Source organism: Copadichromis virginalis, linkage group LG14, assembly GCF_057382275.1.
Source record: "Copadichromis virginalis isolate Kocher_CV1m ecotype Utaka linkage group LG14, C_Virginalis_male_GT1.1, whole genome shotgun sequence".
Taxonomy (NCBI): Eukaryota; Metazoa; Chordata; class Actinopteri; order Cichliformes; family Cichlidae; genus Copadichromis; species Copadichromis virginalis.
The window spans coordinates 25,619,182-25,632,013 of NC_140631.1; the positions used below are offsets into that span (position 1 = coordinate 25,619,182).

The 12,832-nt window shown below is 42.7% G+C and overlaps 1 protein-coding gene across 2 annotated transcripts in view; it reads right to left on the reverse strand.

The window, feature by feature from the left end:
- The window catches only part of prkd2 (protein kinase D2), a 31,385-nt gene extending 18,882 nt beyond the window's left edge, over positions 1-12,503 (reverse strand). For both annotated transcript variants that reach the window (XM_085430130.1, XM_085430129.1), the window contains exon 1: positions 11,467-12,503. In XM_085430130.1, the coding sequence (XP_085286256.1) occupies positions 11,467-11,817 (351 nt within the window). In that variant the 5' untranslated portion in view covers positions 11,818-12,503. The remainder of the gene's footprint in view (positions 1-11,466) is intronic.
- Between the last annotated feature and the right edge of the window lie 329 nt (positions 12,504-12,832).

Here is a 12,832-nt window from a genome sequence, read left to right on the forward strand (position 1 = left end):
TGGCTATCACAACAGGAACCCGATCCAGGCGTTTTATAGCAGACAGGAAACATGTTGTATCCCTTCAAACAACACACATTGTTTGAGCATCCACATCTTGCTGTGTAACCCTCCCCCCAAAAAGTGCACGTGTGCGCGGACGCCACACTCTTGAGAATGAGGGTGATAATGGGTGGAGGTACACCTGTACTTCACTTTCTGCTTTTTTATCTCAGTCAGACACACCCCTGAGGCTGCACCATAAATCCCACCATCCTTGTTAACATGTCAGGCACGGGACTCTGTAAGGACCCCATCTTTTTGAAAATGATGAGGTGTTTAATGAGGGGCTGCCATGGCAACGGGCACGTAAAGACGTCAACGTTTCTGCCCTCATTAGATCCTAACAACAAGTTGGTGTAGCGCAGGAATTTTTCCTTTTGTGCTGACAGCGTTCGTGATGGAACAAACGCGTTACTGTGCTGGTTGTTCTATTTTTAACCCCAGTGAGGTCACATGCTGGTGAAAAGATGGAGTCCACAAAAAAAAAAAATAAATATGATAATCATCCCTGCTCTTTACAGTGCACCATGCTGGATTTAAAGAAAAGAAAGCTGTGGTCTCTGAAACACAAATGTCACATAATAAATTGCAGGAGTGACTGACAGCTCTGTGCCAGGACTACAAGGAATTAAGCAAAACCCATGACGTCAGCTAACCGCTGGGCTTGGCAGACATAAAGAAAGAAAGCAAAACAAGGATGAGTAAAAGAAGCACAAATGAAATGTAAATAACGCAGTAAAGTAAACTATGCCCTCATGCTGTCACTAGAATTACGTCCAAGTAAATCACTTGTGAACAGTGGGGAATTGTCTGAAATTTCCGGCTTCTTCTAGAAAGTCTCATCTGTTTAACTGTTAAAGTGTGAATGTGACTGCATACACACATGTCGTAAAAGATTCAAAGCAAGTCAAGAGATTTTGCATCAAGATTATCAGTGGAAATAATGAAAATCGTTTTACTATCATGATCTCTGCAAAAGGCACACTGAAGGTCAGATGCAAAAGCTTCTTTCTTCCTGGATTTGATGAGCTTCCTGTTTGAAACGTGATACTAGGAAAGCATTTTGAGCATCGAGTAACCTAATATGAATAAACATCTACTGGCAAACAAAGGTTGCTTTATTTATTGCATGAGCCTGAACATTGAAGACAAGCAAAATGCAGTGAATCTGTGCCAGTCTGAGTGGCTGCTTAAACAAGTAGGGCGAGATTTGCCAAACAAATGATTGAGGAAATCTCTTCCAAGTAACATGCTCTGCACAGATGCCCATATACTTTTCTTACTTTTACTGGATTAACTTTTAAAAACTAAGAAAACTAAGTCATCTGTGAGATTTCTACAGTAGTCAGTAGTAGTCTTCACGCAGTCTTTTTGGTCAGCTATGACTTACTGCTGATTAATTGTAAAATTACTGGTGATTGGTTAGATGCTGATTCCCAGCATGGATTTTGAACAAAAACTTAATGTAAGCCTCTGAATTAGTACAGCTTCGGTGGTACTGCCTGACTCATGCTTTTCTGGTAAAGTGTTCTTGTGTACCCATGTAGTCCTGGAAAGCAAAGCCATCAAGTTTACATTCCCGGCGTGCTGGTTTCTAAATACCACAGATTTCTGTGTAAACCAGAGAAACTGGAAGGGGAGGGAGTGTGAATCATCACATTCACACATCAAGCACATAGATTATAACATACACGCAATAAAGTTGGAAAACACTTAATCATAAAGATCATCACAAAAAAAATCATTAAGCTAATGACGCACAAAAACTGTTGTTAGGCACTCTTGTGCATGATATTAAAAGTGCATGCAGCACATAGATCAAGCTAAAATAAACGAAAATGGTAAAAGGTTATGTGTAATGTGTCTGTCTGTGTGTGTGTACAGGAGCGCAGGGACAAAGCATCTCATTCTGTTCCAAGCATCACGGAGGATGGAGAGGTAATTTGAGAGCCGTAACCAGGCATGAGAGAGGGGTCTGGGGATAAAGGAGGCGCACACTACTCTTTCTGAACCAGTCTTTTGTTGGTAGCAGCTCCTGTCTGCATCAACCACCACCCTTCTCCTCCTCCTCTCCCTTTCCTTGGCACAGGTCTGGGAAGGTAAGCCGACTGAAACACCGGACCCAATCCACTCTGCGTGCAACTTACTGATTCATGACAAGAAGCCGGCAGGGGGGGGGAACAGGGCTTCATCTGACTCAAATAGCCAATTGTAACTCATTAAGGAAGAGCCCCAAAAAATATGTTTCAAAATAGATAAATAAATAAAAATGAAAATACAAACAAATGTTTGTTTGTATTTTAACTACATGCTGATGAAGATCACTGGACTGAAAGTAGACGGAGCTGAAGATTCCTTTCTGATTGCATCATGAAAAACTAGCTTAGCTAGCTCTTGTATATACCTTAAGTAACATATTGTCTCCACATAACTGACAGAAATGACTCATTCACAGTGATGATCATGTCGGAATAGGAGGAAAGCTGGGAATTTCTCTGCATGACTGCTTCTGAATTACAGTGTGACGTTCCAGGATCTCGCTGCGTGCTACAATCCCCCAAAGTTCTGGAAAAGATAACTCCTTTAAATCCAACTCTAACATGACACCAACAGCAAACGTGCGACTCATAATTGACAGAAACGATGCATTCTCCCTCCAGTGTGTCAAACAGAACCGTCACTGAGACACGCACAAGGTGGGTTGGGTTTCTTTTGCTTTTTGCTTTGTCACAATGGCTGTAGCAGCGCTGGACAGCGAGACGTAACAGTTCATATTTAATGTGGGTCAAAGTCCGCATTTGGAGATTAGAGCCGTAGCGGTATAATAAGTCATAAGTTTCATAACCAATGCTTGGACCTGTGTTTAATTTATTTTACACTCACCGACTTGTTTTTTTTTCTGTCACCCTTTTTACTTTCATTTCTCGTTAGGTTTAAGCACCAAAAACTACTTGGTTAGGTTAAGAAAAAGATTGGGGTTTGGGTTTAACCAGCCCCTTTGCATCACTAACCCTATATGCTAGGGGTCCTTTACAACCATCCCTATGTCGGGAATGAGACCCACAGAACTGATGCAGAACACCACCTTGTGCCTGTCCTTGATACACCAGCGATTCTCTATTCTCCTTTTCTTTCCTCTTTACAATCAGTTTCCCTAATCATCATTACTCAACTTGCTCTGAATACACCATAAGAAGTTCTCCAGAGAAAAAGCACACATGCAATGGCCCGTGTGAGGACTGTTTGTACATTCCCCATGTGCCAAGAGTGCCATGGGGACACAAACACACAAAGCTGCATGCTGAGGGCCACAATGGGCCACATTACTGCGCTCTGAGTCATCCCCCTCCTCTTTTTTTGTCTGTCCCCTCTCCTCTCTTCTTTTCCCCATTTTCCTCTCCCCATGTGTTGCCTGGCTTTAGCACTGAAGTGAAAGAGCAGAAGAAAGAAAAAGCCAGAGGCTAAACACTGAACTCCAGTCATATGATAAAAGTGTGGCCACACATTTATAGAAATGAGTTGGTGTTGCTTCTGCTCTTACAAAGCCTGTTTTTCATAGAAAATGAATAAAACAAATCAAGAATCCGCTTAAACATACTACGGTAAACCTTATTTGCTCTGCCCACATGCCTGTATGCACACTCTTGTCACATGACACGTGCAATGGGTCAGTGAGCTATTCTGCATCCTACACGACTGCAATGACATCTATGATACACAAATTCATAAATCTATGATTATCCTGATTATTATTATTTCAAACAGTTCTTATACCACTATAGTACTCGTGTGTGCATGAAAAGGACAAAGGCCTGTAACTGATCGTTAATGTTTGCTACGATCGGCAAAATATCCATTTAATGATTGAGGTGTGATCATTATAACAAGGCACAGATAAAGCATTTGGTGTATATATTCTCTATATATCTCATGTTGAGAGCTGTGTGCTTCTTACACTGACACTAACCCCAAATTCCCGTCAGTACTGATGTCATGTGTTTACCTACTGAGGCAGGACTTAACCCAAACATCATGGTTGGGTTAAATTAGACTCTTCCATAAAGTAAACCATGTTAAAGGCTTCTCTTTCATTTTCAGGGTTACCAGAAGGCCATTTAATATATGATTTATTACCTGAAATTGAATTACAACAGAAAAGGAAGAACATGTGTTTGTGAAACTTCACAAATTCATGTTCCAGTAGACAGGAAGTTCTCTTTTGAAACAGCACTGGCAGTAGAACTTTGTTGTGTTTTATTGCTTTACAATGACATGATATGTTAACCTTTTATATATCGTCTTATGTTTTATTGTGAAGCACTTTGTGATTTTTATACAAATGCATTTTATTTACTTTTAGAGACAGGGCTCATTACTGAGAACAAAAAGAAACTATATTCCTAATAATCAGAAAATTGTTTCCCTTATTCTTAAGAGGGTTGTAGGGGTGCTGGTGTCCATCACCCTGGACAGGTCCCTAATCTGACCGAGGGCTAACATCAGAGAGACAGAAAACCATTTGCACTCACAATCACACCAACACATCTGAAATAGTTTCCCCTCCCCCCCGTCCAAGAGATTCAAGGGATTTGATTTGGCCATTATCTATTCTTTCATGTGAACAATCTCAACAGCAAATCAGGTTTCAAACACACGAAAGAAAAAAAAAAAAATCTCCTTCTTTCATCCCACCTCTCATCTTCTCTCTCTGATAACTATCCTCCTCACTGCACTGCAGGCAGAAGCGTGTGCTTTGAATAATCAAATGCTCCTGTGCAGGCTAAGCTTCCCCTACACCAGCAACAGCTAGGAGACACCAGGCACAGTCAGTCATGCAAAGCTGTTCCGCTATTACGCAAATCAAGGGGGGTGAGAGCGATGGGTTTAGGTAAGGTGAATATATATATACACATACATACACATATACACACACATACACATGTGTATGTGCAAGTAAACCCCTTTGAAAACACTAGCTCCTTTATAGTAATAAAGGTTTAGCTGACGTTGGTCACAGTGAGATCAGAGCATTTGGCTAAGGCTGCTTAAACTGGTGAGCTGCTGCATTATTTTCACTCAATCATTAAATGTCGTAAGGCAGGGTTTGTTCTTTCACCTGCACGTCCACCTGCCAGTGTCTTGCTAATTGACAGGCATTTATTCACAGACCAACAAAGGTTTGTTCTGATAAGCAGAGTGTATTTGCCCAGGAGCTCAGACACATACGGGAGGCTTTTTAATAATCTAAGCAGCAAGCTAAAACCCACACAACATTAGATCACTACAGTGAATGAAAGTGTAACTGTAGGGTGGCCACTGCTTTCACCTTCAACAACGCTCAACAAGGAACTGTGCCATTTCATATGAGTATTATGGCCTTGTTTGTCACACTGGGCCTTTATCTGGAAAATCAGGGCCAGCTGTTGAGTTACTTTACACTGGTGTGTGCGTCTCTGTGTGTTATACTTGTATAAGTAAGTGAGGTAAACAGGAGGTGGTGTGTACGATCCCATTCCCAGGGCCAAACTTCTTCTCCAGGGAGGGAGATAAAGCAGCAGCCCCTTCCAAAACGGAGATGGAAACAATGGCCAGGGCTGGGGCTCTCAGTCGCAGCTGTATGCGTGTATATTTTTTTGTGTGTGACACACAAAGCGTGCATGTGTGTGGCTCCATATACTTCTGTTTTTAAGGAATGGACTGGTACTTCAATGGCAGTTTTCTACTCAGTTTAAGCACTCAAAGCCATTTCTACTACAAGGTTTGTTCAACCAATCTCAAACACATTCATGCACTGCTTTTATATATAGCACTTTAACAGTAATTCCAACAAATCTAAAAGATTTCACAGCAGCGCGACTCCCTGCAAACACTGCTGGATCCCACATTGTTCAGTGCGTGTTAAGTGTGTCACCGCGGATTAGATCACAGACGTGTTTGACAATCCGGTAATGTGACACAGTTGACGCTGACGGGGCTCGACAGGTTCTCGCTTGTGTTCGCATGCTGACTCTCACACACTGTTACACACCCAGTGACGTCAAGCCAGATTGTACTGCATCTACTTAATGACGAAATTCAACAAATTGTCTTCGTTGGAAGAAAAGACACGTTTAACTACTGCGGCACGCCTTTTGTCAAACTAGCTGAATGAGGCCGCCATGGGGGGGGGGGGTAACAAGGACATTTGACTTATTTCCTAGAAAGTATTAATGTTCAAACCACTATTCTCTTATTGCAGACAAAGCAGAATGTTTCGTCTGCAACAGAGAAAACAAATAAAAACAAAACAAAAAAACATGACAAAACAAAAACGCTGATACAAAGATCAGCCTGCAGGAAGAGGTAGTGGCAGAAGGTAGAACCAAAGAGATTACAGTGAATGAATGGTGGATGGGATGCAGTGGGAAGGAGGAGGCTGAAGATAAGGCAGGGAGTGAAGATGAGTGGATAAGAGAGGAAATACAAGATCAAAAGGCAAAGAGGGAAGAAGTCCAGGAGGTTGGTACCCTGAAGACAGTTAGCAGAAACAGCTGTTGTTACAAAAGGAAAGGAGTTCTGTCTATAATTTTAAAAAGATGGCAGAAACCTGCACGGAAAAGGGAAAGTAAATCATGAAAGATCAGAAAGGAAAGTGGTTGAGGCCTGTCCAACAAGACCAAATGCATGAGTGCCGCCACAGCATATGGCTGAATGAAGACAGACTTCTGATTTCCAGGCCACATTATCAGGTCGTCCTCCATCAGGAGTAGAGGGGTTGCACTACATAGGATCTTAGATTCATAGCACTGTTTGGAAAAGTTTAGAAACAACATAGTGCTTGTGACTAAAGGCAGCATTGTGTTGCTGGCTGAGGTTAATGCTCCGATCTGGAGACTCGAAAAAGCAACAGAATTGTAATTAAGATGGGGTGTTGTGTTGGAAGCGCAGCGTGCTTCTCCAGTCAGAAGTGAATGGAAAAATGTGTCAATGGAACACAAGGAGGGATCCTGTGAATAAACAGAGTCCATGACTCACCCTTTCTGGGATGGGAGAGATGACCGTAGGTGGGGGTGGCGGTGTGGATACCAAACTACCTTCACTACCTCCCAAATCACACCACTGTAGGCATTCATGCAGTCCACCTCATGTCTTGCACTGGTGGTGTTGGCCAAGCCAAGACAAACCACCCATTGTCCAACTTTCCCACCTAAAGCTGCAGCTCCAAACGGGACAGGAATTTTTTTGCTTAGGGGATTTCAGGGATTTCTAATCGTGTGCGCATGCGTGTGCATGTAAGAGAGAGAAAGACTCAACTAATAAGGTCTGACAAGGCTACATGACCCTTTTGTTTCGGTTACATTTGCACATTTTTCCCTCTCTTTTATATAAAAATAAACAGTAAACATCACGCACAGACGAGAAATAACACATTACAATGCACACACCATCTAATCCCCCTCGATCAGAGATTTGTGTTGATTTTCATATAAACTTGAGGCTGAAACACCAGCAGTTACTGTACAACACGCTGTCCCTTACGCTGACATTTGAACAGCAGAGTTTCTTTCACGACTACTACATCTTTACAACTTTTACAAGAAAGGAGCAGCTTGCTGAGGTTGGAGCCTTGGTCAAAAAGAAAGGCGGGAACATCCTCATGCATTACCTTTTATCTTTTAAGGAGTAAACTGAGGAAGAAATGGACAATCCAGCCGAAACGCAGGAAAGCCCCACGCAGGACAAACTAAGCAGAGGTGCAGTTATATTACAATTGACATGACACATCACTACCATATGTAAATAAAGCAAACCATGCTTATCAAGCTTGGGTAATAAGCTCGAAATCAACCAATGCCCTGCTGAAAGAATTATATGTCCCATTTACACCAGGGAAAATATTTAAAGTATAACACCTTCTAGGGCTGCACCTTTTTACCAAATCATTTGGAGGATGCTTGGAAGCTTATGCATCTTCCCAACATTTGGCATCTTTCAGCCAAGACAGCCTGACCAAAGATGTTGAAAACAACAAGACTGAAGCAAAGCAAAAAATAAAGCCAAGCTGTTTCTTTTTTTTTTTCTAAAGTTTATGCTGTGGCGCAAGAACCACAAAGTGGTACCCAAAATGTGTATTTATCATTCTGCTGTGGAAACAACATTCCTCTCTCTGTCAGAAAAAGCAGACACGATTCCTTGTTGCCAGTCGCCATATTAGAAAAGCTCTCTGGAAATGTAGCTCTGATAAATTATTTTCATAATTTATTTATTTCACACAGGCCCTGCAGAACACCTCATTTGCAGCTCCTCTGCCTTGCTAGCCTCTTCAGTAATTCAATTTTATTTATGTAGCACCAAATCACAACAGCAGTCACCTCAAAGCGCTTTATATTGTAAGGTCAAGGCCCTACAATAATACGGAGAAAAGCCCAACAATCAAACCCCCTTGGAACGAGGACTGGGTGACAGTGGGATGGAAAAAGCTCCCTTTTAACAGGAAGAAACCTCCAGCAGAACCAGGCTCAGTTAAGGGCAATTAACTTAATCAACCAAATATACCATATAAGCAAATTATGCTCGTGACTCCCACCTCACTACTTCCTGTCTCACATCTGGCTGCTTCCCCAGCTTGTCATTGTGGAGTTAGAGAAAAAGTACATGCAAGGGGAAACACGCATGAAGAATCCCATAGAAATGGACACAGGTGCCACCTAGTTCACACAGAAAAATAAATGATGTTTCAGCCTTGCTACAAGCACGCTTGAAATGACAAACTCTCAGCTTGCAGTAGGGCTGCCACGATTAGTCGACTAGTCACGATTATGTCGACTATTAAAATCGTCGACGACTAATTTAATAGTCGACGCATCGTTTGAAGCTTTGTAAGATCACAAAGGACGCAGGAATGAGTAGTAGGATTTAAGAGTGTAATAACGGACTGAAACAGAAGATGGCAGCACTGCATGTACAAGGATGCCAGCTGCCGTTAAACCCCGAAGAAGAAGAAGCTGTGTCCCAAAATTCATAGCGCAGCTGTCAACAATGGCGGCAGCTAGTTAGTTTTAACTTTACTCTTATTATTCTTTCTGGGTCACAAAATAAACGTTTAACATATTTTCAGGCGAGAATGTAGCTGTGTAAACCTCAAATATCTGCTCAGTTTATCAAGACACCACATATTTTCAAAAGCGCGCCGACGTTTTCGGAGACGTCTGTTACCCACTAGCTCGTTAGCTAGGCGGGGGCAAGGCTAACTAGAGCCGTGAGAACACCGGACTCCCGGCAAATCGTTTTCAAACCCACCGCCGTCTTTCGCTAGTCAGGTTAAACATATATATAAGTCACTTAGATAACTTAAAAATGTTATTGTTTGGCTTTCTTTAGTATTTTATTTGTTCCTGAGTAAATCGGTTTGGCTGAGATTAAAGTTATAGTTTTTGCACAGCTAAAACTGTCAAGCAGACAGCTGATTATCAGAAGTGTGAGACGCTGGAGAATATACTCCGGTGTCCTGTTATATTTTAGAAAGCAAGGAGTTTATTAAACTTTACCGAAACAATCTGCAAATTTCATTAAAAATTAATAAACTACCATCTTGTCTTTATTTTTAGTTAGCACAAACACTTCAAGCTGTAAGCTAATGATAGTTACATAAGACCAGATGCTGCTGGTGCAATAAGCTGTAAGCTGTACGTCCAATGGATGATGATCTGATTAGTCGACTAATCGCAAAAATAATCGGTGACTAGTCGACTATCAAAATAATCGTTTGCTTGCAGTACGTTCTTTTACTGGCATTCTGTTCTGAACTCATTTTAACTGTCCTACACCAAGATAATCTGTGCAACTGACTAATTAGCTAGAGGAGCAACTAAACAGTTTTAACAACAGAAAACTGTTAATGACTCCAAGGAAAGATGTACCGTGAAACAGCTGCAGGGGGGTTTTAAAATTACGGAACCTGGAAACAGTTTGGAAATTGGAAAAAGCAGGACAAAGAAGAAGAAATACCTGAGGGCTACACTGAGTGTGAAAACAGCAAATAGCAGAGTAAAGGAAACAGCCTCTCTTTACATTACTCAACACATCTTTTGCCATCAAATGGCTCTTTAGTTGGACTAACACTGTGTCTGATACAAATAAAGCATCAGATGCAGATGCACTGCTGAATTATCTGTGTCTCCGAATTATACCAAGAGCATGGCGGTGAGCCACTCATATGACCAAGGAGAACAAAGACTGTTGTGCACAGGAACAGATTAGCAAAGAGGGTAAACTGGCTGGAGAGAGTTACCACTGCTTCCTGGAACATTTTCAGTAATGGAGAGTTTTACAGAACGGCTCTGAGCAGGCTGTGGAAATCTGCTAATCACCCAACAGCCTAGCTGGCAAATAAAAAACACATAAACTGCTCAAATTGCCACCTTAAGTGAATGGATAATGTTATTTCCTGTATGCGTGTGGATACACACTAAAATGAAAACCGTTCTCTGGAACTACACTATACGGTTGAATAAATCAGCACAATTCAGCACAGTTCTCAATTTTTTAAAAAAGATGTAATATCTCCCATAACACTTGTTGCTTCCTGTTATAAAGAGGATGTCACTGCCCTCCCCCCCCCCCCCCCCCCCAAAAAAGTCATTTCTCTGCACGTGTGTTTTTTGAGGTTTTCTCTTTCAGTTAAAAGGGTGTTTTGGGGGTTTTGTGCAAGAAATCTACAATTTTCCTACTGAACATGTAAAACCTGAGAAGGCTACAAGTCCTTTAAAAGATGTGCTTTAAAAAAAAAAAAAACACACATTAAGGTCATTAAGGTGAAAACAGTGCGTGCAAAGTAAGACAAAAACAAGTGTTGATGATCACTGACAGCAGAAGATAAAAAAGATCACTGAAGCGTACGGCACAGAACTAAAATTGGCCAAATGTGTTCGTATGCCATGACATGCAAAACTTCCGATGCTGCGCCATGGAGAAGTGAAAGCAACGTTGACCATTACAACCCTAGGTCACAGTAAATGGGCGAAGCTCGTCTAATTATATATGTATAAATGTAGATGCCACTAACCTGCACTAAATCAGCCTTTTTACGCAATGGGAAAGAAACTAATTGATAAAAGTGACAAATATCAACCTCTTTGTATTCGCATACACGCTGAATAAGGGAAGACTAAACAGGGAAAACAGGGAAAGGGAAACAGGGAAAAATGCTAATCGCTGTCCTCGGACCTGTTTATTCTAGAAACTTCTGCCACTTTCATTACAATTTGATAACAATGGAGTGCGCGCAAAGAGTTTGTTGCAAGATCAGCACACACACAGGCTGAAAGTGAAAGGTGTAACAAAAACTGTTCACCTGACAGGTATGAAAACTACACATGCCACGAAGGGCTTGCACCTAAAACGGTTTCCATCTGGAGAAAACACAAACACCCACCCGCTTCTTACCTTGGTGTCAACAATGGAGCAGGCCATTTGTTTCACATAGGCCAGGTCAGCAGCCTGGGGCATGAGGACAGATTCTCTGGTCAGACCAATCTGGATGATGAAGGACACCCCTGCTGGAGTTTGGGGCATCGTGGGCATTACGGGGATCACGGGCATCACAGCCCCAGCACCACCACCATGCCCTGGAGTCAGCTCCATCACAGGAAAGCCACCCGGTGTGGGCAAAGAGTGTATGGCGATGGGGGTCCCCTGCTGGATCAAAGCTGAGCTTGATGGTAAGGTGCCACCTGGGGGGAAGAAGACCTGAGCCATTGCCGCCCCCGAGGGCATACAAGGGCTAGCATTAGCCATTCAGAGTCCGCTGGCTCTCACAAACACGCAGGTGCAGTCTGAAGTTTTCGGAAAAGCAACACTCATTCAAGCGGAGGGCTACACACGCTGAAACATGGATACACACGCACGCACGCTGAGTGGACGGCTCCGCTTTCCTCCGAGTCCCGCGTCAAACCCGCTTCCTTCCAGCAGCTCAAGGAAGAAAATCTTTATCCAGGAAGGAGCACTTCTTTTCTCCAGGCTTCGCTTATTGTTCAGGCATGGCAGGCGTGAGCGGTGTGTGCCTGTGTGTGTGTGAGAGAGAGAAACACTCACAAAGTAAAGAGTCTGAGAACACGACACCTCCAGCCTTCTCTCCTCCACCCCTCCTTCACTTCTCGCATCCAAAAGGCGCTGCTCTGCAGAGGAGAAAGTCCAAACTTGGTTGTGAAACTCTCCGCCGCGGGCAGAGAGAGAGAGAAAGAAAACAACAACAATGCCCAAACTTTGTTGTGCTCTTCTCCAGGCTCACTTACAAAATGGCCTCCTTTAAACAGGAAACTGAGAATGAAGGGGAGCTAGAGACCGCACTCCTTTTTACGAGACCTTGCCCTGTTTCAGTTTCAACCCCTGTTCGGTCTTTTTTGTGAAAAAGAAGAGAGCGAAAAGCGCTGTCTGAGGGTACCTCCCTCTACCCTCCCTCCTGCCTTCGCATCTTACGCTAAACAAGGAGGAAGTGAAATGACGGACACATCTTGAAGCCAATAGGCATTCAGAAAGTCCTGACTCCCAAACCTCCCCCTCCTCCCTTTCCTCTTCTGGCTCCCTTCCTTAGTTTAGGGACATTTGTCTTGTTTGGTCCCTCCTGTAGCCGGAGACAGCATAGATACATGGCCCAGGGCGCTGCTTCACGCATAAAACCCCTCCCACCGCTTCCTCGTCCTTCCTTTAAGTTCACAAGCCACCTTCTGTCTTTCCTAAAATTGCCTTATTTTTCCTCTGTATTTTGTTTTTGGGGGGGAGACACGCCTCTCATAAACTGCAGAAAAAGGAC